The sequence below is a fragment of the Myotis nattereri genome (genome assembly GCF_964212035.1).
Source record: "Myotis nattereri genome assembly, chromosome: 6".
Lineage (NCBI taxonomy): Eukaryota > Metazoa > Chordata > Mammalia > Chiroptera > Vespertilionidae > Myotis > Myotis nattereri.
In genome coordinates, this window is record NC_138081.1 from 99,653,281 (window position 1) to 99,679,187 (window position 25,907).

The following is a 25,907-nucleotide window of genomic DNA, read 5'->3' on the forward strand; positions in this document are numbered from 1 at the left end:
AGTGACGCTCTGACTTTAACGACTGAAGGCTCCGCACCCCAGCGGCAGGAATGGGGAGGCCGTGGCCTGGCCGGGCTCTCGCTGCTCATTCTCGTTCCCTTCCCGTTACCAACTCTGAGCTCGTCCATCTGTGATCCTCGCGTTTTCCTGCAGTGCCTCGCGCTCTAGCTCCCGCCTGGAATTCTGGAACTCCGTGTCTCCATGAATCTCCAAGTGGTTTCTGAAAACGTTAACGTTGTGGAGAGCAGCTGTTTTTTATTTTATTTTTCACGGACAAATATTCCTGGCACCGAGTTAAGGAGCCCGTGAAGCAGAGCAGCCAGAACAGTGGTCGGCAAACTCATCAGTCCACAGAGCCAGATACCAACAGGACAACGACTGAAATTTCTTTTGAGAGCCACATTTTTTAAACGTAAACTATATAGGTAGGCACATTGTTATTAACTTCATTAGGGTGCTCCTAAGGCTCAGGAAGAGCCACACTCAAGGGGCCAAAGAGCCGCATGTGGCTCGCGAGCCGCAGTTGGCCGACCACGGAACTAGAACAACTGAGCTCCCAGGTAGGAAACCAGCAACGCAGCGGCGGTCTCTGATGAGATCATGAAAATGCAAGTGGAGCCTTGTTTTGCTCAAGCTGGGCAGGTGGCCGATCAGAGGCGCTCCATTTCCGCTCAGAACAGCCTCTGCTTTAGGCTTACCCGCCTCCTCCGCGCGGGAGCCGTGGAAATGGGCATCGGAGTGAATATTGTCAAGGAAAGTCAAAGGGGGAGAGAAAGGAGCCCCCTTGCCACAGGGACGGGAACCCGGGGGAGCGGTCAGCCGATCCGGGACCCAGGCCGCCTCATTCTTGGTCCCACTTGCTGCTGGCGGGTCCCCACGGCCCAGCCACGGCCCCAGCGACCACACGGGAAGCCAGGCCTTGTGACCGGAGGAGACCACATCCACAGAACATTTATTCCCATCTGTTGCTGTAACTGTGCTGCTTTCTCATTACTTACTGTCACTCTCTTACTGCGCCTGGCTTATAAGTTGAACTGTGCCGTAGGCTTGTGTGTGTAGGAAAACGATGTGTACGTTTGTGCAGACGCACTGAGGTCTGGTGCTGAGGGAGGGGCTCTGGCATCCGGGACCGAGGCCACTGGCGTCACGTGGGAAAGCGTTCCGACGTGAGCAGCGCCGAGTTTGCAGCGAGAGAGTTTATCATGAGGCAGCGAGGCGGGGAGCGGCCCCTTCAGCGGGATTGGCTTCCCTTATTGAGGCTCATTTAAAGGGAGGTCCGGTGGGGGGGTACTCAGGGTCCCCCGGGAAAGGGGGAGGTTCTGCAGAGGAGCTTGCTGCACTGTGCTCACCTGGGCCTCCTGCTCCTGATCATAGCCGTGCGGCTGGTGTGTGTGTGGGGCTGGTGTGAGTGCGTGCATGTGTGTATGCACGCGTGTGAGTGTGTGTACGTGTATGTGGCTGGTCTGAGTGTGTGTGTATGTGAGTGTGTGTGGGGCCGGTGTGTGTGCATGTGTGTGAGTGAGTGTGTGTGCATGTGTAGCTGGTGTGCATGTGTGTATGCATGTGTGTGAGTGTATGTACGTGTATGTGGCTGGTCTGGGTGTGTGTGTATGTGAGTGTGTGTGGGGCCGGTGTGTGTACATGTGTGTGAGTGAGTGTGTGTGTATGTGTGGCTGGTGTGTGTGTGTGTGTGTGTGCGTGTGTGTGTGGCTATTGTGTGTCTTGTTTCAGATGCAAATGACTACTACCCTATATAATAAAAGGCTAATATGTAAGTTGTTCCCTTGACCGGGAGTTCGACCAGGGGGCGGGGCTGGCCGGCCAACCACCCATGTCCATGAATTTGTGCATCGGGCCTCTAGGGAACATATAATGAGGCTGAAATCAGTGGCCATGTTGGGTGGAGCTGGACTCACTGGTTTTAAGCATAAATCCGGGTGGGGTGGGTCTCATCATCTCCCCTCCGGCCCCTGCAGCTTCGTCCATCGCGCTGTCTCGCCACGTCCCCTGTCTCAGCACTTCCTGCGATTCCGACGCCCATGAGGGTCTGACTGCGCAGCCTCCTCGGATAAGGGGAGGACTGTATGGACTGAACTAAGGACTCGATTTTTTAAAAATATATTTTTTTATTGGTTTCAGAGAGGAAGGGAGAGGGAAAGAGAGAAAAATCCATGATGAGAGAGAATCATGGATCGGCTGCCTCCTGCATGCCCCCCACTGGGGATCGAGCCCACAACCCAGGCCTGTGCCCCGACCGGGAATCGAACCATCACCTCCTGGCTCATAGGTCGACGCTCAACCACTGAGCCACGTCGGCCGGGCAAGAAGTGATTTTTTAAAGGAAACTGTGCACCGTGTTACCCTCTAACACGGACTCTCACGGCCATTTCTGAGGCAGCGCAGAAATCCATTTGACACCCACGAGGAGATAAAATAGTAATTGGATTCAGCACAGGATGCGTGACGTTTCCAGGGAAAGTTCCAGCTTCTGGGCGTCTCCGCCGGCGCCGAATTCACTCTGCAAGTGAAGAAACCAGCCGACTCGTCCGTGAGGAGACCACAGGGCGTGGTGACCGCACTCAGCACGGCCCAGAGCCCGTGGGATCGAGCGAGGAGCCGTGAGTGACGAGCTCTGACAGGGAGGCAGGAGCCAGACCTGGTCACGCGGACGTGGCTCGGCTTGGAGGCGGGGGCGGGGTGGCGCTGGGCGCATCTGTGCGGAGTCCACCCGGGGCCCGCCTTCTCTCATTTTAATTTGGACTCGTTCTCGAACTACTCAGCAGCGTGGTGTTATATACAACACTCTGGTGTTATTGTTTTTCCTTTAGGAAAAACGCTTATTGCTTTTATTGCCACTTTTCAGGGAAAACGCCCTTCCAGGTGTCCAGTTCTCGCCTTTTCATTACGTCGCTCGGTCGCCGTGCTTCATGGGACGTTTAATTTGGTGGCTAATTTGTAATTGAATTTTTCATCCTTCAGAAGTGTACGACGTGTTCTTTTCCGTACCTCGCCGACAATGGCTTTTCCCTCCCGCTTTCTAATATTTAATAAAACCATAGAAGAAACCAAGAAGCCTTTCAGAAGCAGATGGTTCCAATTCACAGGGCCCGTCGGAGCGGCCTGCCTCCCGGGACGGCCTGTGCTCATGCGTTTCCCTCCCGGTCCGTCCCACCAGCAGCCCGTGCTCACGGCACTTTTTTATGTGCAGCCGCGTCGGCCAGCGGGCGAGGCTTACGACCGTGAGCGAGGCGATGCCGGTTCCCAAGGGCAGTCGCGCACAGGTGAATGCTCCTGCTCGGAGTTTGCAGAAGCCAACATCCAAGGGGGGGACTGGGAGCCCAGAGGACAAAGACAGGGAGGCGGACGCTGTGGGAGGTGCCGGGACCGCGCGCGTCCCCAAAGGAGACTCAGGAGCCAGTTCCTTCTGTGCTTTCGAGGAGGAGGACGGGCTCCGAGGGGGCGGAGGGCGACTGGCAGCGGTGCCCGAGCGCCCTCTGCGCGATGCTCCGCCCACCAGACCCGACCAGCTGCTCTGAGCTGCCCCTGGATGGGAACAGGCGAAAAGGGAGCCCAGCCACCGAGCCCGGGCACAGACCCGTCCCGCTCTAGCCCGAGCACTGGACGCTAATGGAGTGGAAAGGAGTCCACCTGCTGGGTTCTGTGCCCAGAAGTAAACGCTAGCAAAGCACGGCCTGCGTGGCTGGGGCTCGTCCTCCCAGAGCGGCCGCTGTGGTCGCCTGGCTGCTGTTCCCACCGCGTCCAGGCCCCGGAGAGGGTGCCCCTGCCTTGCTGCCTGCGGGTGGGGGTGGGCATAGAGCTGATGGGGTGTCACACAGCGCCATGGGGCGTGCTAGTCCACCCGCATGGCTTCCCGTCCCCGTTGGACTGGCTGCTGACCGAAGACTGGCACAGGGTCGGCTGGTTTTCCAGAACTCGGACTCCAGCCTCACCTACACCCGGGCCCTCAGCACCTGGCCCTCCCACCCACACTGCGCCCTGTCTCGGCCCCGAGCCTGCGCACAGCCAGGCGTGTGTGCGTCGGAAATCAGACGGTGCCCCTGGAACTAGCGGAGTCTCTGACCTTCAGGAACGGTGCCCAGGCTCCCATCCGACTCGCACGCAGCGTCCGCCCCCCGCGCCCACCCCCCGCGCCCACCCTCCGCGCCCACCACGCCAGGGAGGCCGCGACGCCACAGTGAGGCAGGTCCAGCCCTGAGGCTGAGCCCAGAAAGGCCTGGCGGGGGCTTGCGGAGGACACACTGGCGCCCGGAGGGCCAAGTCCCCTCTGTGCTCCTGGCACGCAGTGCGAGGCTCACCCCTGCCATGGGCTCTGCCCAGTCGCCTGGTGTATGGGAGGGACGTGGAGTGGTGACCGGCACACAGTAGGAGCACGTGTGCACAGCTGTGACCTCAGGCATCTCCGTAGTTTCTGTGTAACGTCCACCCCCAAAGCAGACAGGACTGTCCCGCGTGAAAGCCTCGTGTTGCTGGTCTACAGACACCGGAGCCGACAAATGAACAAATGAATGAGTGAATGAGTGAATGAATGAATGAATGAGTGAGTGAGTGAATTAATGAATAAGTGAGTGAGTGAATGAGTGAGTGAGTGAATGAGTGAATGAATAAAGTCGTCCCAGAGAGAGGCTGAGGCCCTCTGGCCCGCCGTGTCCCTCGTGGCTGCATGTGGCTGACCGGCTGCTCTGCCGGAGACAGTGTTGCTCTCTGTGGCGAGCGGCCTGCCACCCCCTGACATGTAAAATCCACGTGTGTGAAGAGAGGCTACACATGTACATGTGACCCACACCGAGTGTCCTGAGCATTTAGGGGCACGTGTGTCGTGTGCCTCGTGGGCGTGCTCTCTGCTCCACGCCTCCCGCAGCCCCGGCACGTGCTGCCTGCGACCCGTGTGCAGACGGGAGCTGAGCCTGCGGGCGAGGCTGCTCCGTCCACAGTCCGCCTTCCTCCGGGGTGCCACACCTCCCGGGACTCCGTCCCTCATCACCTGCTCACCCTCCTGATCAGGGGCGAGTCAGTATCGGCCAGAAGGACATCCGTGCACAGAGGAAGGGCCAGGAGGCGTGGAGGGACGATGACCACAGTCAGGGCTCGCTGGGCCGTGTGCCCCGAGAGGCCCCGTCCGGTGCCAGCAGTGCTCAGGGCGGCAGCTCCGGACGCTGGTCCCCAACAGGCAAGGGGACGGCCGACTGTCAAAATGGCGTTAAGACGGGAGGACGCTCCGTCAGGAAGGGAGTTGGGCCCTTAAATCCGGTGCGTCCTCGGGTCCCAGCACAGCCCACGTTTGCGTGGCGCCCACACCTGGCACGTCTCTCCCTTTCTGCACCGACACCCGAACCTGCTGCTCCAAACGCTTCTGCAAAAACCTCAGGAAGCAGCCGCGAAGCCAGAGGCGAGCTTCTGGCTCAGGACCCGCTGGTTCCAGTTCCCATCTCCGCTTTGCCGCGGGGACAGCGTGTGGCACCGCGTCCGTGTCCTTGGGCTGGGGCGGGAGGGGTGCAGGAGGCCGGCAGGCAGCTTGGGGAGCCTGCTTGCCTAGCGGCCGGTGGAGCAGCTCCTCGGGACCCTTGGGCCTGGTGGGAGGTGACGCCTGCCTGCGAGGACAGGATGGGTGATTGTGTGGATTTATCCCAGGAAATGCCAGTTGGGTTTAGGGCTGTGGTTGGCAAACCGCGGCTCACGAGCCACATGTGGCTCTTTGGCCCCTTGAGTGTGGCTCTTCCACAAAATACCACATGCGGGCGCGCACGTACAGTGTGATAGAAACTTCGTGGCCCATGCGCAGAAGTCGGTATTTTGTGGAAGAGCCACACTCAAGGGGCCAAAGAGCCGCATGTGGCTCACGAGCCGCGGTTTGCCGAGCCGCGGTTTGCCGACCGCTGGTTTAGGGGCTGGCGCACGCGCTGAAGTGTCGGCTGATGCCAAGAGGAGAGAACTTTTAAAAGTTGTCCTCGGGCCTGGGCCTCAGATCACATGGTGGACCAGCGGTTGGACTTTTCTGTCCTTAGATTATAAAATATTATCTTAATTCGACCGGGAAGCTCGGGGGGGGGGGGGGACGGGGGGGACAAAGAATTATTATTTAGGGAGTTTGCATTTAGCTCAGGATAGCAAAGCCTGCATAGTCATATTCAGAAATATCAGCAAACCATTATAATTTCCAGCCAAAAGTAGAAAACGTTATTTTTGACTCACGGCCGACACAGGATAAAAATAAACGGCGACTAGAAACCCCAGCGCGAGCTCTGGGTGGTGCAGACGGCACAGAAGGAGGAGCCGGCGGCGTGGGTCTGAGGGCTCCGTGGGGGCCACACAGGGGGGCCCGTCGCGGGCGCGGGGCGGGGACCTGGAGACCACGTACGTGGCACCGGTGGTAACAGTAACCCCGGGAAGGAGCCGGCGTGGCAGGCCCCTCGCGCCCGCCGTGCAGACCGAGCAGGAATCTGAGCTCAGAGGCACCCGCACCAGAAGGAGGGGTGTCCGTCTCCTGCTGCGGTTTGGGGGGGAGGGGAGGCGTGTCTCAGGGCCGTGGGCTGTGTTCCTTTCAGGAAACCCGCCGCCTCGAGTTTGGGTGGGGATGGGGACCCCCTGGACGGGAGCCCCAGGTTCTGCGTCTTCTCTGTCCTTCGAGGCCCTGATGTCTCCTGTGAGGTGCAGCCGTGTGTCCCAGACACAGCGTAAGCCTCCTCCTCCTCAGGGTCCATGGCCCGTAGGAGTCGGTCTGTGTTTAATGCCAAACTCACGATTGGGAAAACAAGTAATGGCCCGGCCGGCTGGCTCCGCGGTTGGGCATCGGCCTCTGAACCAGGAGGTCCCGGTTCGATTCCCGGTCAGGGCCCAGGCCCGGCTTGCGGCTCCATCCCCAGTGAGGGGCGCGCAGGAGGCGGCCGACGCGTGATTCTCTCTCGTCGTCGATGTTTCTCCCTCTCCCCCTCTCCCTTCCCCTCTGAAGTCAATACAAATATATTTAAAAATAAAATAAACAAGGAATTTCAAGTTCTAGTTCGTGGGGTGCTGTTGCTGGCAAGGAGGACCTGGCATGTGACCGTGGGCACTCTCACCGAACCCGGGACGGAATATTCCGGACCGAATCGGCAGATGCGCCCAAGTCCTTTGAGCAGATCAAAGCGAATCCGGGGAGGGTGCCTGTCCTGAGGGTGAGGAGGGGCGTTGGTGCCTGTCGAGTCTCAGCCTTTCGGGGGAAGAGCAGCCCCCGTGGGGATGCCCGGGTCCCCGTGTCCTGTAAACACTGCACCGGTCGCCGTCGGCCGCCGTGCAGTTCCGGTTCCCGAGCCACGGGAGGCGGCTCCTCGGCTGGTTTGTTTTTCTGTAAATGGGAATCCAGCGGAGACCGAGGTCTAATGTATCTGTAGTTGCATCACTTCTCATTTAAAAACTTTAAAGTGTTAGCTCCCGTTCCTGCCCCAACGCGGTGGTGCAGGGCGAGGGGCGCGCTGACGCTCCCAGAGAAGGAGGTGCCCTGTGGGGCACCAGAGGTTCTCAGGGGCGCGGTGGGCAGGCAGCGGCGGGGGTAGGGCTCCTCTCACACTTCCTGGTGTCGGGGATGGGGGGCGGTGCGGGGGGCTCAGGGCCCAGAGAGCGCATGCGATGTAACCGGAAAGCCACAAGCACTGTGACCGCATCAGCGTGGGAGAACATACGTTTGTAACAATTACTGATGATGGTTTTGGAGCCCAAATAATCTCATTCCTTGTTTCCCCTCGTAGGTTCCATAAACGAAAAGTTACCTCAGCGGGAAGGCACGGGGAAAACAGGTAACTGCTTTAAATTTAAAGTGAATTCCCATGACGATATCTATTGTATCGGATCCAGCCTGTGCCTTAAACTAGCTTCTCAAGTTAACATGCAAATTTGAGCTCCTAACGACCACGAGAGCCAAGGCAGTCTGTTCAATATCCATCCACAGACGTGGAGGCTGGGCGTGTGATCTGTCCCCTGTGCCCACCCGTGCCCCCGGTGCCCACCTGTGCCCCCGTGCCCACCTCGGGGCTTTCAGCCTGGCTGGTGCCGGGACCCCCGTCGATGGGGGAGGCACCCCTCCCGCGGCCGTGCTGGGGAGAGGAGTCATGTTCGGTGTCTGGGCTGTGGCACACGCGATCCCAGTGCCTCCCTGGCAGGACGGGGGTCTGTTATGAAGGGAGATGTGCAGGTTGGCACAGGAGCAAGTGCCAACCTTGCGAGGGGCCCCTCTTCCTCTCGGGGACACCCCTCGCTGTGCTGTGCTAGCTCACACCCACGGCCAGTCACTGGCCCAGGCGGGGACCCGCCCAGGCCTCAGCCACACCCGCGACCCTGATTGTCCATCGATTGTCCTCCTCCAAAGCCCTTGGATGAGCGAAGGCTGTTCTCAGTGGGTCCTTTTAAGGGTTTCATTTAAAACCGCGATTACTGTACAGCAAAGCCACGTGGTGCGCGCAGGGACACGCGGGGCTGGCCCTCGGAGCACACACGTGCATGTGAGGTCCCTGGGCCTAGGGGCGCACTGCCCCCGGCTGTGTCTCAGAACCCAAACCTTACACCCGACCAGGAAGCCCAGAGTCTTTTCAACGAGTTAAATCAAGATGATTCATTTGGAATATGAGTCGTCAGTGAGATGACCCAGTTCATTCGTATTCCTGGTCCCTTTCCTCCATTCTCTGCTCTGCCACTCTTGGCCCCGCCCCATCCCCTCCCCCACACCGAAGGGGCCCCCCAGTGTCGTTCTGCTGCCTAGTTGGGGGGATAGCAGTTCAACCAGGAGACCTTCATCCCCGCCCGACCCCTCGGGAAACGGGCACAGCCAGGGTGTCCACCTGCCCAGCCCCTGCCAGACCCCGCCCACAGCCCTGCCAGGCCCCGCCCACAGCCCCTGCCAGGCCCCGCCCACAGCCCTGCCAGGCCCCTCCCACAGCCCCTGCCAGGCCTGCCCACAGCCCCTGCCAGGCCTGCCCACAGCCCTGCCAGGCCCCTCCCACAGCCCCTGCCAGGCCCCGCCCACAGCCCCTGCCAGGCCCCGCCCACAGCCCCTGCCAGGCCCCGCCCACAGCCCTGCCAGGCCCTGCCCACAGCCCCTGCCAGGCCTCCTCAGGACCTGTGGCCACCTGACCTCCTGACCTTTCAGGCTGAGTTTTCCTGGCACTGGGTTCCTGGCTCATCCGCCGCCCCGTCACCCCACGGGCGGCTCAGGGTGCAGAACCCCATCCGGCCTCGCGGGCCTGTGGCGGAGCCTTGCACACGCGTGTCGAGCGAGCCGCTCCCCAGCACGCGTGTCTCCCACTCGCCCCCTCGCGTGGCCCCTGCATGTCCTGGGTGGGGGTTCGCGTTCACCCGTGGGCGGTGTGCAGACCGTAGCCTCACCCGCACGCACACTCACTCGGCTTACTCTCATGCTTGTAGTCTCCTTGCAAATGTTTTCCGTTCTGAATTCAGATGATGCCTCAGCCCCCGCGCTGGACACCCAGCCTCAAGGCGACGAAGAAGGTGAGGGGGGAGGGGGGAGGGGGGAGGGGGGAGGGGGGCGGGCCTGGGGGGGTCCGATTGGGGGGAGGGCGCTGCTGCGGTGTCCACGCTGAGCGGCGTTGGGGCCACCCCCACGCCGTGAGCACCCACTGACCCCGTGGACCTGAGGGCTCCCCGCGCTGTCCCACAGCAGAGCACGAGGTGTCGTCCTAACGAAAACCTGTGCGCCGAAGTTCTGAAAGGTGGATGATATAGAACAGGTGTTTCCGAAGAGCGATGGCGTGTGGCGGGGCCCCTGTTCACGTGTCACACCTCCCGCGTCGTGTTCACGCCCCGGGGGGCCCGGACACGCTCCCTGACGTCCCAGGAGGCGTCTCGGGGACACTGCACCTGTCATCATGTGGAGCTGTGCTTCCCACTCTCGGCCGCTCCTGCGCTGTCTAGGGTGTTTGCCGTGCGCCCCAGATCTTCAGGTCAAAGGGTCAGGGTGTGAAGACAAAGGGTGTCCCAAAATTCATGCAAGAAGTAATTTTGGTAGAAAACACAGGTTTATAATTTAAAATTGTAAATTTTTTATTGATTCATAAAGTATACAGTATAGGGTTATGTATGGAATAGCACATCGGGTAAATGGCCTCCACGGCTTTGCTGGCACATACGCACTCTTTTGTTGAAATTTTCCATGACCGTTTTGCATAAGTGTGGCTGAATTTCGTTGATGCATTTGTTTCTCAACAATCACTCGTGGATTTTCTGAACCCCAAATGTGACAATTTTGTCGAGTAACCAAGCCATCAAGATGAAAATGAGCCTCATCGCTGAAGATGATTTTGTTCAAAAAATCAGCATCCCCTGGTTGTTCCATAATCCACTCAACGAACTCTATTTGCTGTGCGTGGCCAGCAGGCTTCAGTTCTTGAGTCAATCGAACTTTGTAAGCATGAAGATGCAAATCTTTCATGAGAATACACTGATATCCTATTCCATACATAACCCTATACTGTATCCTTTATGAATCAATAAAAAATTTACAGTTTTTAATTATGAACCTGTGTTTTCTATCAAAATTGCTTCTTGCGTGAATTTTGGGACACCCTTTCTAAGGGAACAGCATAAATGAATCTGAGAGTGAAGGTGGAGTTACACTGTGCTTTGCAAACAATAGCTTAAATAAGTAATAATAACAACCAACGTGGGCATAGCCTGTGGGCTCCCCGTGTGCCCTGCAGCACGGCCCCCTGGACCCCCAGAACCCCATGTCACAGGCGAGAACACACGGGACCTGTCCGAGGTCATGAGGCCGGTGCCTGGCAAAGCGGGGCTGGACCTGGCCCGTCTGCTTCCGGGAGGTTCTCGGGCCGTGACGTGACTGACCAGCCTTTAAATACTCCTTTATCCTTGTTAACCAAGTGCCCACAACACGGGCTCCCAAAACGCTTGGCGCAGAAATCACGCCTCACTTTGTGTTGGACCTTTCCGCTGAGTGCGCCCCGCACGCCGTGCGCACGTCCGTCTGGGCCTCCCAGGACGGTTCGGGTAAAGCCCACGTCGGCCACGGGAGGCCTGTCTGGATCCTTCCGACGTTTGTTTATACTTTTGGATGAAGAGAGAAGAAAATATTCTGAAAATATAAATGCACACGATTGTTTCTTGCTGCCGTGTGCACAGAGTTATCTCGTGACTCTTTTTAAAAACGTGCAACATGTACTCATTATATTGATGTTTTTGGCTCTTAGGCTACCTGCCGAGGTCTTTGAGGGACTGTATTTTCAAGATGAACTAGAAATGACGGCCCCTTCGTTTGCTTTGTTAGATATCGCCTCGCGTTACCCGACGCTGTGGACGGAGCAGGTCAAAAGCCGACAGAACAAAACCAACAAGCACTCAGGTACCAGGGCCAGGGCCCCGGGCACTGTCTCCTCGGGGTGGAGTGTGGACGGCATGTGTGTCCTTGGTTACGGCGTGAGCACCGGACCCCTGAGTTCAGATTTCGGTGTTTTTATTACGTGTTCTACAGTCTCTGCAAGGTTTCTCCGTAGGTGCCCAGCAAACAGCAGCTTCAGATAAAGATGGAATGTTTGCTAAGTGTGTGTTTTTGACCTAGTGCCAGGGATGTCAAAACACGTGACTAATTTGATTCATAATCCTCGAAACTGCGTGATGGCTTTGCTACAAATCGACAGACTTTACCTTTTTAAAAAAATACATATTTTATTATTGATTTCAGAGAGAGAGGGAGAGGGAGAGAGAGAGAGAGATAGAAACATCAGTGATGAGAGAGAATCATGGATCGGCTGCCTCCTGCAACGCCCCCCACTGGGGATGGAGCCCACAACCCAGGCCTGTGCCCTGACTGGGAATCGAACCCTGACCTCCTGATTCATAAGTCGATGCTCAACCGCTGAGCCACGCCGGTCGGGCCAGACTTCACCTTTGAACCTGACATTGGACATTGCAGACAGGTGCGGGCTGCTGCGTGTCTGGTCCGTGACCCGCTGTCCGTGAGAACCAGCCGTGTCTGCGTGTCCCCGGGCTGCCCGAGCCTGCACGCGCTCCCTCGCCTTGCCGACGAGCCTCCCCCGATGCTCCCTGAGAGAACGCCGCGTCCAGGGCTCAGTGTCCGCAGCCTGAACTCCCGTGGTCGATTTCGAGGGGACTATCGCAGGCCTGCACACGCAGCCTTCGCGTCCGGACCTCGTCACCTGGGGCCCAAAGCGTGTTTTAATGCCCTTGTACGTAAGACGTTCACAAGTCTATCGACGTTTGGGACACTGAGTAGTTCGATCGCCATGCGGACCCGGACACACTGTGGTTGCTCAGTGACTGTGAGAAGGGCAGGTCGCCTCCGTGCTGGGGGCTCCTCCACAGGCCCGGGGCGTGAGGGGGGGAGGGCGTGTGGGGGCAGGAGACAGCGTGGCGTTGGCCGGGTGGAGAGGGAGCGTGGCGAGCTCTGCACAGACGGCGCCCGCCTGCCCATCTTCTGAGTCAGGTAATACCTGAGGGGACCCTGCTGCCCATTAGCTTGGCCCCCACTCCCCAGGTGAGTCCTACACCCCGACACACGGACGCTGATGTATTCCCAGGCGTGCGATGCTGTCATGGAGGGAGGTGGGCAGCGTGGGGTCCTCACCAGGCGTCCTCTGTCCTGCTCTGGGTAAACTGAGGCACTGGCTTTTCTGTGTGGAGGACAACATGTTGGTGCTCCCCCTGCTGCCTCCGTCACGTCAGTTCTGATCTCGGGGGGTGGGGGGTGGGGGGGGTGTCTGACGGTCTGGGGGTCGGTCTGAGGATTGCTGTGTGACGTCCCCCCTGGAGTCCTGGTGGCTGACAGCTATGCACAGGGCAGCCTCCCCTGCCAGCTCCCGGTCGCCCAGGCTGCCGTGCCCGGGCCAGCCGAGAGGGCGCTGACAGGGGCGGTGCCCAGCCCTGGGGGCCGGCGTGTGTGGCCATAGGCGCTGCCCGCCCCCCCTGCCCCACTCCTGTCCCTCCCCCCCACCCCCCCGCCCCCGGCTTATCCAGGGCTTCGGGGGAGGCACAGCTCACAGACACGCTGAGTCTGGGCCACTGGCCATTGGTCTCGTTATTTATTTCAAATCGGAGGTTGGTGATCCTAGCGCGTCTGCTTTCTGTCTCGGCCCGTGGCTCTCCCACATCCTGCACGGGGCCGTGGGGCCGGTCTTCTGAGACCCACGGGCGTGGGGCTGGGGCCACGGACGCTGGGCTCACAAGGGCCCCGCCCCAGGCAGAGCCGCCTCCAGCTCGCCAGCCTTTTCATTTACGGGCTCTGCGGACTCTGCATGAGCGGAGACCAGGCCCGAGTGCTCACCCCTGTGATGCACCTCCCTTCCCTGGGATGAAAGGATTCCTGCCCCCACCCCCCAACCCAGAGAGCAGCCCGCCGCCCGCCTCCTCCTGCTCGCGATGTTCCCGGCGAGGAGGGCTGTGGTTTTATTGCACATTAAGCTCAGTGCCAAGAGATAGTCATCTTCTGATTCTGCTCTAAGTCCTGGCAAATCGCATTCCCTGGGGAAGAGTCAGGCCCCTTCTGTGTTCTTTGTTGGTTTCTCAGTTTTAAAAGATTCTTCCCCCCATTCTCTCATTTCATCGTTTAAACGCAAGCTTGCAAAAACATCAAGTACCAACGAGACCTTAAGTGATGAAGTTTTTGGTCATTTGAAGAGATTAAAATACGGAAAAAAGAACGCAAATAGCTCCTTTTTTATTGTTTAAAGTATTACAAATAGTAATAATGTCTCCTTTTTTCCTAACTGTGAAAGGGGGTTGTCCTCAGATCAGATGGAATCCTTAGATTTCAGTGTCCAAACTGTGGTTCTATAACTGGGCTGCCACCTACTTCCCTCTATTTTTTTAAATGTTTTTATTGATCTCAGAGAGGAAGGGAGAGATAGAAACATCAATGATGAGAGAGAATCAGATCCACTGCCTCCTGCAAACCCCCCCGCCCACCCCCCCACAGACATACACACACACTGGGGATCCAGCCCACGACCCGGGCATGTGCCCTGACCGGGAACCCAACCTGGGCCTGCAGTCTGCAGGCTGATGCTCTACCCACTGACCCACACCAGCCAGACCTCTTCCTGGTCTTTCATGACAGGTTGGCCCGTTTCTTTCCGTCGCCGAGTCCTTTTCCATGGTCTGATGGACTTCCGTCCATTTGTCTGTCCCCTGAGGGGCCTCCTGGTTGCTTCCAAGTCCGGCGGTTGTGGCTAGCACTGCTGTAAACGTCCGTGTGCAGGTTTCACTTGGACCTCGGCTTTCACCGTTTCGGGGACACCACGGGGGCCACTGCAGGACCTGAGCCTGTGCAGCTTCGTCAGGACGGCCACACTGCCGTCCAAGTGGCCGCCCCATCTGCTCGCCCGCCAGCCGGGGGATGACTCCGTCCGCGGGCCCAGGGAAGTGGGCAGAGGGCGCGGGGCCGGGGAAGTGGGCAGGGGGCGCGGGGCCAGGGAAGTGGGCAGGGGGCGTGGGGCCAGGGAAGTGGGCAGGGGGCGCGGGGCCAGGGAAGTGGGCAGGGGGCGCGGGGCCGGGGAAGTGGGCAGGGGGCGTGGGGCCGGGGAAGTGGGCAGGGGGCGCGGGGCCGGAGAAGTGGGCAGGGGCGCGGGGCCGGGGAAGTGGGCAGGGGGCGTGGGGCCGGGGAAGTGGGCAGGGGCGTGGGGCCGGGGAAGTGGGCAGGGGGTGCGGGGCCGGGGAAGTGGGCAGGGGCGCGGGGCCGGGGAAGTGGGCAGGGGCGCGGGGCCGGGGACATGGGCAGGGGGTACGGGGCCGGGGAAGTGGGCAGGGGGCGCGGGGCCGGGGAAGTGGGCAGGGGGCGCGGGGCCGGGGAAGTGGGCAGGGGGCGCGGGGCCGGGGACATGGGCAGGGGGTGCGGGTCCGGGGAAGTGGGCAGGGGGCGCGGGGCCGGGGAAGTGGGCAGGGGGTGCGGGGCCGGGGAAGTGGGCAGGGGCACGGGGCCCGGACACTCAGGAAGGAGCGAGGTTTCAGGGCGGCTCCTGCCCAGCTCCGCTGGGGAGGTGGGGGGCTCTCGCTCAGGGTCGCTCCTGAGCCCTGCGTTTCAGGGGGTGATCTGCGTGTGGGGCCACGTGACAGGAGGCAGGGGGACCCTCCTCACCCAGCCCAGATCTGCCCTGACCTCCGTGCGGTCACACAGCCCCCGTCCCTGGCTCCGGCGGCGGGGGTGGGGGGCGGCGGCTCCTGCTCCCCGTCACACGGCCCCAGCTCCTCAGGGTGTCTGGGCGCACAGGACGGGCCGTCGCACAGACTGGACCCGGCGCTGCCTTATTAGGCGACACGCTTGGTGCCAGACTCGCCGTGTCCTGAGCCCTGGGAGCTGCACAAGTTAAATATTTAGAATCTGTCTATTTGCCCATTTCTGCCAGACACGTCTGCAGCTTCCTCCCGACAGGAGGAGGGGCTTGGCCGCTCAGGTCGGCAGGAGGTGACCGGCCTGGGCAGCGGGCTGAGCGGGCTGTGGCCACGCTGGCCTCCTGGGGGCCCGCTGACCACAGGGCCGACCGCAGGGCTCGGTCTGAGATCCCTGTTTAAACCCAGTTATTCTGTGATTTAACTTTTACAGCAGATTGTACCGTGGGCATTAGACATGTGTTTTTGATGTGGGACGGGGTCCCCTCAGCAGGACGGGGTCCCCCCAGCAGCCACCAAGGCCCGCAGGATGCAGGCCACCACCTTCTCCCCGAGGAGGAGGACGAGGACTGTGTCCCGGGTTTGGGTGTCTTTGCAACGGAAGGCAGGCCAAGCAGGGGGTCTGGCCTGACCGAGGAAGCAAACCAGCTGCAAACATGGGGGTCACCAGCTCGGGGAGCAGCAGGCTTGGGGGGGGGGGCTGGTCGCTGGGATGGCCCCAGCTGGGGCTCTATCAGACACACATGGCTGGCCAGTGGGCGGCTCCCCTGGAACCCTGGAGGCCTCCCTGCCTCTGTGATTAGGGCGCCACTGCTCTCGGGGTCACTCGGTCACGGTCAGGGCTCCCCCCTCTGTGATTAGGGCGCCGCTGCTCTCGGGGTCACTCGGTCACAGTCAGGGCTCCCCCCTCTGTGATTAGGGCGCTGCTGCTCTCGGGGTCACTCAGTCATGGTCAGGGCTCCCCCCTCTGTGATTAGGGCGCCGCTGCTCTCGGGGTCACTCGGTCACAGTCAGGGCTCCCCCCTCTGTGATTAGGGCGCCGCTGCTCTCGGGGTCACTCGGTCACAGTCAGGGCTCCCCCCTCTGTGATTAGGGCGCTGCTGCTCTCGGGGTCACTCAGTCATGGTCAGGGCTCCCCCCTCTGTGATTAGGGCGCTGCTGCTCTCGGGGTCACTCGGTCATGGTCAGGGCTCCCCCCTCTGTGATTAGGGCGCCGCTGCTCTCGGGGTCACTCGGTCACAGTCAGGGCTCCCGCCGCTGGCTCGGAGGGGCGGCTGTCATTCCCTGATGGTGACGCCCTCGCAACAGCCGAGCAAACCCAGCGTCCGTCCGCCTGTTGGCAGCACACGGCCGCCGACCAGCCGTCAGCAGGTCAGCGCGCGGCGGTGCGCGGCCTCGACCTCGGGCCTGGGTCCCGACACGGCCCCCGCGGCTCTGAGTCCAGCCCAGGCCGGGGCTCCCAGACTTGGCTCCTCAGGGACCAGCGTCTCGGAGCCGAGGGAGGGAGGGAGGCCGAGGTCAGTGTGGAGCAGCCTGGCTGCCCGGGAGGGTGGACACGCATCAGCTCTGGGTGACACCGGCCGTGCGATTCTGGAAAGGACCTCACCTCCCACCCCGCGCCCTCAGGCGGCCAGCGTGGGCCACGCCCCGCACGGGTCAGGGGTGAGGGTCGCGTGGAGCCGGGCGGCTCCGGAGCGAGGGCCGGCAGTGGGGTGAGCTCAGCCACCTGCGGGCGGGAGTCCGAGCTCCCGGGAGTGGTCGGCCCCGTGCCCGGCTGGACAGGACCCTCGGAGGCTGTGGCGACGCTGCGAGTGAGAGCACGTGTGCTGAGATGCTGGAAGGTGCGCAGAAACGGGGCCTTGTTTTCTGTAAAATCTGTCCCGTCGGAGGCCAGCCTGGCCCCTGAGCCCTTCCTGCTGCCGCTTTAGTTGGTCCGTCCGTCCGTCCGGCTCCGAACACCTCCTTGCAGACCCTGCACCGCCTTCCCTTCACGTTCGCAGCAAGTGGCACATGCGTCTCAGCAACCACAGGCGGCCGCACGGGGTCCCCAGGGGAGCAGGTGCGGGCGCTCAGCATGACTAGGCTTCGGGGGGTCGTGAGCCGTGCCAGGAGGGCCCGGGAGGGGGCTTGCTGGGTGCGAGCTGCCCAGATGTGGTGGTGAAGGGACTGGGGTCGCCGGGGCGGGTGGGGGGGCTCGTGGCGCCCAGGCCCTGGTTGGGGACCGTGACTGCGGAGGGGGGAGCGGAAGGGGTTTTGGAGGCGCCGTGGAGAACTGGGCTCCGTGTGGAGGCTGAAAACGGAATCACTTTTCCCATTAGACGTCATGGAAGCGGAATTAACCGCCCCAGACCCCGAAGGACCCGTGTTACCCTTCCTCATGCACAGCGCTTGTCTATTGCACCGTCTCATCCATGAATAAAAACTCTATAAAGACAAAGGAACATGGCGTTTCACAAGAGGGACGGAGACGCCCAGCAGAACATGAGGGTGGGATGGTATCAGCAGCAACAAACGCAAGAAGCAGGGACGCACCCCCCGCGATCTCCGGGGACGTCGACACGAGTTAGCGGGGGGGCTGGCTCACTCGCGCTCTGCTCTCCCTGTTGCCGGGGGAATGGGCTGATCGCCAGGCTCAGCGGGAAGGGGCTGTTGGGTGAAGGGAACCGTTCGGATGGGAGACGGCCGAGCCGTGAGCGCGACTGGATCGCTGGGCCCCGAGAAGCCGGAGTTCCCACGGGAGCGGGTTTACGGGACCCAGCGGCAGAGGTCACCGCCCCTCGGCCAGATGTTTACAGGAACAACACAGCTCCTCCCATGCGCAGCACCACCTCGCGAGCTCACCCCCGGCAGAGTCTGAGAGCCGGGGAGCCAGTCGGCGGTGGGCCTTCCTACGTGGAGCCTTCACGTGCGACCGGCCGTCCTCAGGGACGGGCCACGGCTGTCCCAGGGGATGTCTGTGGCCGCAGCGTGTCCTTGGATACGCGGGGCAGCGCCTGTGCCCAGAGGGTCACCCCACAAGTCCTGCCACTGGCAAAGCTTCGCGAAAGGGCCAGGTGAGCGGGGAGGTCAGCGATGCGTTTCCCAGGCAGCCGCGGGGAGCGTGTCGCCGCCATTGCTGCGGGCACAGCTGCCTCTGCAAACACTCAGCTCAGGCCCTGGGCTCCCTCACAGGGTCCAACATCCTTGGTGGCCGTTCGGAGAGAAACGCGGCCATCGTCGCTGGCGGGCCACGCCGGTCCCAGTCACCGTGGGAGCGAGAGCCTCTCCTTTACGACACCGAGTGACACAGGGCCAGGCTGCGTGTGTGTCTGCTTTTTAAAATTTTGTTTTTATTGAGTTTTGAGCGAGAGAGGAAGGGAGAAGGATAGAGAGATAGAAACATCGATGAGAGAATCACTGATCAGCTGCCTCCTGCATGTTCCCCGCTGGGGTCAAGCCCACAACCGGCAGGTGCCCTGACCGGGAATCGAACCAGCAGCCTTTTGGTTCATGGGCTGATGCTCAACCTCTGAGCCATGCGGCCGGGCTGCTCATGGATCTGTTTGCTGAACAAGATCGTGAGCTGCTGAGGGACCTGGGGGAGGCAGTTGGTGTGAGCTCAGCGCACACCGGGGCGGTGGTGTTCCCAGGAGTGAGCGGGGAGCCGCGTGCAGGAACCCGGCACCGCCAGCCCTTCCTCCCGTGTCTGTCCAGAGCACGCGTCAGCTGAGTATCAGTGTCATGAAGACCAAGTGCCCAGGCCTGTGTCAGACTCTGCTAGAGCCAGAACTCTGTTACTTAAAGTTCTTAACTTCCAGACAAAAAAGGAAATCCGCTTCTGGGTAGCGAGAGCCACAGGGGCTGTGGGGGAGCCACAGGCCTCAGACCGTGGCTCCCAGGGTCCCGGAGTGCCCCCGGTCCGGACACTCTCGGAGGTCAGCGCCTGCGCGCCCCGGGGCGAGAGCGTGCACGTGGCCGTGCCCGCGGGCCCTCTGCAGCCTGAGCTGGGCTCCCCCGCGGCCTGAGCGCCCCTGGAGGAGCGGACGCCTGCCCACCGGGTCCTCCCGCACCTGTCGTTCAGGCAGCGCTGTGAGGACCTGCTGTGAGACGCTGCTGCCCGACATGTCGGCCTGGAGGACGGGATCTCGCTCCCCGGCGCGGGTGCCCCTCCGGGGGCTGCGCTCAGCCGGGGAGCCGCCGCCGGGCTGTCAGAGAACCCGAGGGGTCCCATGGATTCCTGTTTCTTACAGGACGTCCACAGTAAACACGCTTGGACAGGCGCTAGCAGCCACGGTGACGGGCAGAGCTGGCCCCGCGCACACACGTGCCGGGAGCGGAGGGTGACCCATGGCAGGTGTGGCTAGGCAACGCCCACCTGTCCTGAGAGCCAGGCTTTCACTGTGCCCTCCGGCCCGTGGTCCGTCTGTGCGATCCCACACGCAGCCCCACTCGGCAGTGCGCCCTGTGCCCGCTGCCTCCCAGTGCCGGCCGGGGCTGAGCCTTGAGTCCAAAGGCAAACGCAGACCGAAGAGCGAAACCTTTCCCACCGACTTCAACCGTATTTTTAAAGACTTTTACTTCATTTGTCTTTGATTTTTCAGATTTTGAGCTTAGAGTTTCTTTTTTTTATTTGTGTGTTTTCAGCAGTAAACAACTATGCCCTCAGCTCATGTGCAGAGGAACCTGCAGTGTGTGTATAAGTGTGTGCATGTGTGTAGGTGTATGAATGTGTGTGTGCATGTGTGTAGTTGTATGAATGTGTGTGCATGTGTGTAGGTGTATGACTGTGTGTGTGTGTGAGAGTGTGTGCACATGTGCACAGTGCAGGGCCTTTTATACAAGCTGTGCTCCCCAGCAGGTAACATGTTACCTTCTGTGTATTAAGCATGTTACACGATGTGACCGTGTAGAGGGGCGTCTGTGTGAGGGCCCTGCACCAGGAGGGTCTCTGTGGACTTGAGTTTCCTGACTCAGAGTTTTCACACGTGCCCCAGCTGTCCACATCTGTGTGCGGGCCTGTGTGGGGCGTGTGCAGAGCTGTGTGTGGGGCGTGTATAGGCCTGTGTGGGGCGTGTGTGGGGCGTGTGCACACGTGCATGCGGGGCCGTGCGCTGTGTGTGTGGGGCGTGTGCGGGCTGTGTGCCTGTCCTGGGGCACTCACCCCGCCGCCCCTCGCCCTAGCGTCCTCGTGCGACCAGGAGCAGCAGTCGGCGCTGGAGGAGGCCCGGCAGCCGCGCAACGACAACGTGGTGATCCCCGAGTGCGCGCACGGCGGCCTCTACAAGCCGGTGCAGTGCCACCCGAGCACGGGCTACTGCTGGTGCGTGCTGGTGGACACGGGGCGCCCCATCCCCGGCACCTCCACCAGGTGAGCCCTGGGGCGGGGCGGGGGGCAGGGGACCCCCACAGTTCCCCCGCACCTGCCCTGCCCACTGCTCTGTGCTTCGCATCCATGGAAACAGTGGCCTTGGCCACGGGGTCGAGGAAACTGTCCCCTGAAGGTGACCAGGAGCTGACGGAGAGCCCACAGCCGGTGGGCAGCGTGGCCTTGTGCGGGGGAGTGTGGAAAGCCCTCTGCCGTCTGGAGTGGCGGGGGCACCCGAGTGTGGGGGAGTGTGGGGGAGAGTGAGGGAGGGTAGGGGAGAGTGGGGGAGGGTAGTGTAGGGGAGGGTCCCGGTGTCGGCCAAGGAGCCAGCATTTCACACGCTGAGGGCGCCGCCCCCCGAGGGCTTTCTGTGCCATGAAACACGTGCCTCCGCGGTTCCCACTCGGAAGGACGGCTCAGGGCCGGGTGAGCGGCGGCCTTTCCCAGGCCCAGACACAGGCCCTGTGAGCTGGGGTGTCAGCCAGCACTTCCTGCCGCCCGAAGGTCACGGCCCAGGGGACACGGCCTGGGGGACATGGCCTAGGGGACACAGCCTGGGGGACACAGCCTGGGGGACATGGTCTGGGGGAGTGGCCTGGGGCCACGGCCTGGGGGAGTGGCCTGGGGGACACAGCCTGGGAGACATGGTCTGAGGGAGTGGCCTGGGGGCCACGGCCTGGGGTCCACGACCTAGGGGACAGCCTGGGGGGCACAGTCTGGGGGACACGGCCTGGGGGACACGGCCTGGGGGAGTAGCCTGGGGGCCATGGCCTGGGGGACACGGTCTGGGGGACACGGCCTGGGGCCCACGGTCTCGCTCACGGAAGCTCATTGTGGGTAAAGCTTTCTGTGCCTTGAGCTCCAGTTCCCCACGTTTGTGCACACGAAGCTGACGAACGTGTCGGACGGTGCCAGGTGTTGCCCCTCAGCCACGGCGCCCTAGGGGCTGGCGAGCACGCCCACCTTCCCGCGCGACATCCCGACTGTCCCCACGTGGCCTGGGCACCATGAGGGGGACACACAGGGCCCTCCCGCAGCCAGGGCTGGGGGACCGCTGACGAGATGCCATCTGCCTGGTCCGTTGTCCGTCCGTCTGTGAAACTATCTCCCGGGCGCTCAGCTTTGGGACTCAGAGGAGCTGCGACTCGTTCAGGCCAGGCCGTGGTCGCCAGTGCGTCCCCACCCACCCCCCAGCCACGGGGACGATGGAGACCCCCCTCGCCGCCTCCCCACCACACACACACACACACACACACACTGGCTCACGGCGCCCAGCACAGCAGCGTCCACCGGAGCTCGGCCAGCCAGGGCCCCGGCCAGATCAGCGCAGGGGCCTTTTCGAGGGTTTGCTGTGAGATGTTTTGTTCCTGTCACATGCTGTCCCCTAAGGATCCTGGGAAGCAGCGTTTCTGCAGTTAACAGCGGCCTGTGCCTGTGTTTAAGTCGGGCGTTGGTTCCCGGCCCGGCTGCCCTCGCAGAGGGAGTGTGGCTGGCAGGTGTGGTCCAGGCACCAGCCAAGAGACAGCCTCCCGCCCCGGCCCGCCAGCCCGGTCTCTAGGGAGGGAGGGCAGTGTCCGCAGCGGCAGCGCCTCAGCCGTCCCTGCTCGGCCTGCAGGCGGCCCCCCCGCCCCCCCGATTTCCAGGGGACACATCAGGTCAGGGAGCCCCTGCCGCCTGCCGTTCTGCAGCGCCCGGTCACCTGTCCACTCGCTGTCACGACGCTGATGGTCAGCGCCATCCCACACCCTCCCAGGGGCCTCCTCTCTGGGGCTGGACCTCCTGCTGGGAAGGTCTGGGGGGGTGGGGGGGGTGGCCCGGGGGCTGCCTTCCGGGCGCAGTCAGACACCAAGCTGCCTCCAGGCTGACCAGCTGACACGGAGGTTCAGGTTGATTCAGCATCCAGTCCAAGGACATGATTTTTTAAATACATATTTTTATTGATTTCAGAGAGAAAGGGAGATGGAGAGAGAGAAACACCAATGATGAGAGAGAACCGTGGATCGCTGCCTCCTGCACCGTCCTCCCTGGGGGATCGAGCCTGCAACCCAGGCTTGTGCCCTGAGTGGGAATCGAACCCTGACCCCCTGGTTCACAGGTCGATGAGCCACGCCGGCCGCGCAGGACGTGATTTAATAAGCCGATTGCTCTCTGCTCTGCCGGCTTCCGCTTCCCAGCTGCTCCGTGGCTTGTGCGTCACCGGCAGCCATGACGACCCTGTGAGCCCTCCCACAGCAAGCAGAGCCTCCTCAGCCCCTCCCCCAACCCAGACTCCCTCACTCTAACTGGCCGGCAAGGGTCCTGCTCTGGGACCAGCGCGAAAGGGAAGAACCCCCGTCAGAGCCCTGACCCCACTGACCTCCCTTCCCCCCTCATAGGTACGAGCAGCCGAAATGCGACAACACGGCCAGGGCGCACCCCACCAAAGCGCGGGACCTCTACAAGGGCCGCCAGCTGCAGGGTAAGTGGGCGCAGGGCCGGGGGGCGGGGGGCAGGGAAGGACCGAAACTCAGAGCTTCTTGGAGGCTGGGAAGAGAAAGAATGTCAGGGCGGGGTCTCCATCATCCCCATGGAGGGGCCTGCGGGAAGCAGGGTGAGCGGAGACGCTGCAAGAGCCCGATGCAGGACCCGGCACCGCGGGGCAGCCGCGTTCGACTTGCAATGAGCCGCGGCGAGACCCACACCCGAGCTTCGGGGCGCTTTTCCCTGAGAGAGAGCGGGACTTCAATGCCGTTTTCTGAGATTCCTTTAAAAAATCTCTGCTGTTGAGCTGTCCCCCTCCTCCCCCCGTGGCCCCCCTCCGCCGGTGCCCGCCCCGCCCAGGCCTTCACCACCCTGTTGTCCGTGTCCGTAGGTCACGCACACACACGCAAGGTCTGTGGCTAATCTCCTCCCGCCCCCCTGCCCCCTGAGAGTCGTTCGTCTGTCTCGTGTGTCCAGGCCTCTGGTTCTATTTCAGTCATCAGTTTATTTTGCTTTCGATTCTTTGTTCATTTATTTTGATTTTTAGATTCAATTGTGGATAGATATGTATTTATTGCCATTTTATTGTCCATTTTTTAAAAATCTTTTCTCTCCTTCTCCTTCTCCTTCTTCATCTTCATCTTCAAAAAGACCCTTCAACATTTCGCGTGATTCTGGTTTGGTGGCGATGAACTCCTTGAGCTTTTCTGGTCTGTGAAGCTCTTTATCTCGCCTTCAGTTCTAAATGAGCTTTGCTGGGCAGAGAAGGGCGAGGCGAGAAATATTCAGGGTGACAAAGAGCGAGGACCGGCAGCCAGGGCGACCTTCCCTTTGAAAGGACGCGGCTGCTCCGGGCCGAGGGCTCGGTCTCCGTGAAACGGGTCGGTCTTTGCATCGGGCGCCCGGGATCGCGGAGGCCTGTGGGAGCGTCACTGAGGCTGGGAGCGTGACCTCAGAACAGTTAAAGGCACGTGCGCGAAGGGGTGCGTGGGCTCTCTCTCTTAAAAAGCCCCGCGTGCCTGGGCTACGCCAGCAGGGTTCTTTAACACCGAGCCTCCGCCCGCAAGCCCACCGCCTCCAGGAGCTGGCGGGAGGTTGGACGTGGCCACGCAGGTGAGGCCGGCGCCTGGCAACCCTCAGGTGTCAGCGGCTCGGCCGTCCGGGGCCCGGGAGCGGGACACAGGCTCTGATGTCACCACCGCACGGAGGACTTGAGGGCATTGGCAGAGCTTGTTGCTGTTTTGTTTTATTTTCATCTCCTTTTCCCTCTAAACCTCTCCAGGCTGCGTGTGCTCCAGAGCGGAGCAGCCTCCACAGCCTCCTGGGCGGAGAGCGAGCCTGCGATCTGGGCTCACACGCAGCCGGATGGAGGCCTGTCTAGAAACATGTGTGGGTCTTGCATGGGTTGTGCTGTGACCGATACAGAGGGTTTTAGATTCTGCACGTAAATGTGTTTCCTGCTTATCCACGAGGGCAGGAGGCCGAGCGCAGCCACGGGCACAGCCACGGGCACAGCCACAGGCCTCCACTCACTCACAGGCTCCGTCCAAGGCCGTGATGCAGGCGCTTTGCACACGGAGGGGGCCGGGGACCAGGGTCAGGCGGCAAACGCGGGACCGTGGCCGTCCCAGGCCCGGCTTTCCCAGCCCCCCTGTCTCAGTCGGATCTTCCCGCTCCGTGTCTGTAGCGTCTTCCTCTTGGGGCGGATCAGGCGTCTGTGGGACGTGACGTCTGCCACTCGCTGCTCCTCCGTGTGGGTGGTCAGCGCGGGGCTTCGTGACCAGGCTTCCTCGGGGGAGGGGGGCAGCATGAAGGTGCAAACACCACCGCGCAGACGCCTCGCTGAGCGCCTTCTGTGCACCTGGCGGGCGTCTCCCCCTCCGTCGGAGGCTCCCCGTGTCCGCGACCAGCAGCCGGGGGGCTCTCTGCTGCCATCGCCGGGGAACTCCCTCCTCCGCCAGGTGTTGGATGTGGTGGAGGACAGTTTTCTCTGCAGGAAACAGCGGCTCCGGCGCCCGGGGAGCCCGCAGCGAGCGCTTGCTGGCCTCACTCGCGTCTCAGGGCCTGCGGTCTGTCCCTACGGGGCCGAGAGTCTTCATGTTTCGGATCAAACAAGACCGCACTGTCCTGCATCGACCTGCCCACTCATGAGTGTCCCCCGCACGTCACCGGCATCGGTGCGGCCGCAGTGCCGGTGGCCGCAGCAGGCGGTGGGGAGCTGTCCCCACGGAACCCAGCACTGACACGACGCCGATCCTGACTAAAGGCCGGGGTGGGGCTCATCTGCGGGAGCAGCTGGTCGTAGGAGGGGGTCCTGCCAGTGTCGCTTGTCTGGGTGTCAGATGTGCCTTTGGAGAGAGAACGTCTAGGGAGAGCGCTGGGAAGAGGTCTTGTCCCAGCTGTGGGAACCCCACCCTTCCCCTGCCCTGGAACCCCACCCACCGCTGCCCCTAGGAGGAGACGGGGCGCTGTCACCCCAACGCCGCCTCCCGCCTCCCAGGCCTCAGACACTAACCAGAGGCCGGGCACAGGCTCAGATGGCTCAGCCTGCCCGCCGCCGCGGAGGTTTGGGAGTGGGAGCGCCTTCGTCCTGTGACTCTTTGGAGACAGGATCCTTATTAGGGAAAAGCAAGTGGCCTTCGAACGACTCCGTGGAGGCTGCTCTTGGGGCAGAGCAGGCTGTTCCCAGACCAGCAGGCCCGCGGCGTGGGCAGCTCCTTCCAGCCGCGGCCGGTCCTTCCTCCTGGAGGCACCGCGCTCGTTTCCGGCTGGGACAGTGGGTGGGATGCGGGTCTGGCTGAAGCAGACACCCTCAGAGCACCCCAGGGTTTCACATCCTATTTTAGCACTTCCGGGGGGCGTGGCGCGGTCCCCCCTCCCCACGGGTAGCTGAGGCCGCTGCCAGCAGGCGGTGCCAGCCGACCCCGTGCCTGTGCCGCGGGCCGCCCGGCCCTGCAGATGC

General features: G+C 61.8%; 1 protein-coding gene across 1 annotated transcript in view; it reads left to right on the forward strand.

The window, feature by feature from the left end:
* SMOC2 (SPARC related modular calcium binding 2) overlaps positions 1–25,907 on the forward strand; it is a 72,235-nt gene that overhangs the window by 32,266 nt on the left and 14,062 nt on the right. Inside the window, exons 5-9 of the mRNA XM_081094462.1 lie at positions 7,743–7,790; positions 9,445–9,495; positions 11,288–11,362; positions 20,302–20,488; positions 22,861–22,943. Coding sequence (XP_080950588.1) covers positions 7,743–7,790; positions 9,445–9,495; positions 11,288–11,362; positions 20,302–20,488; positions 22,861–22,943 — 444 coding nt within the window. The remainder of the gene's footprint in view (positions 1–7,742; positions 7,791–9,444; positions 9,496–11,287; positions 11,363–20,301; positions 20,489–22,860; positions 22,944–25,907) is intronic.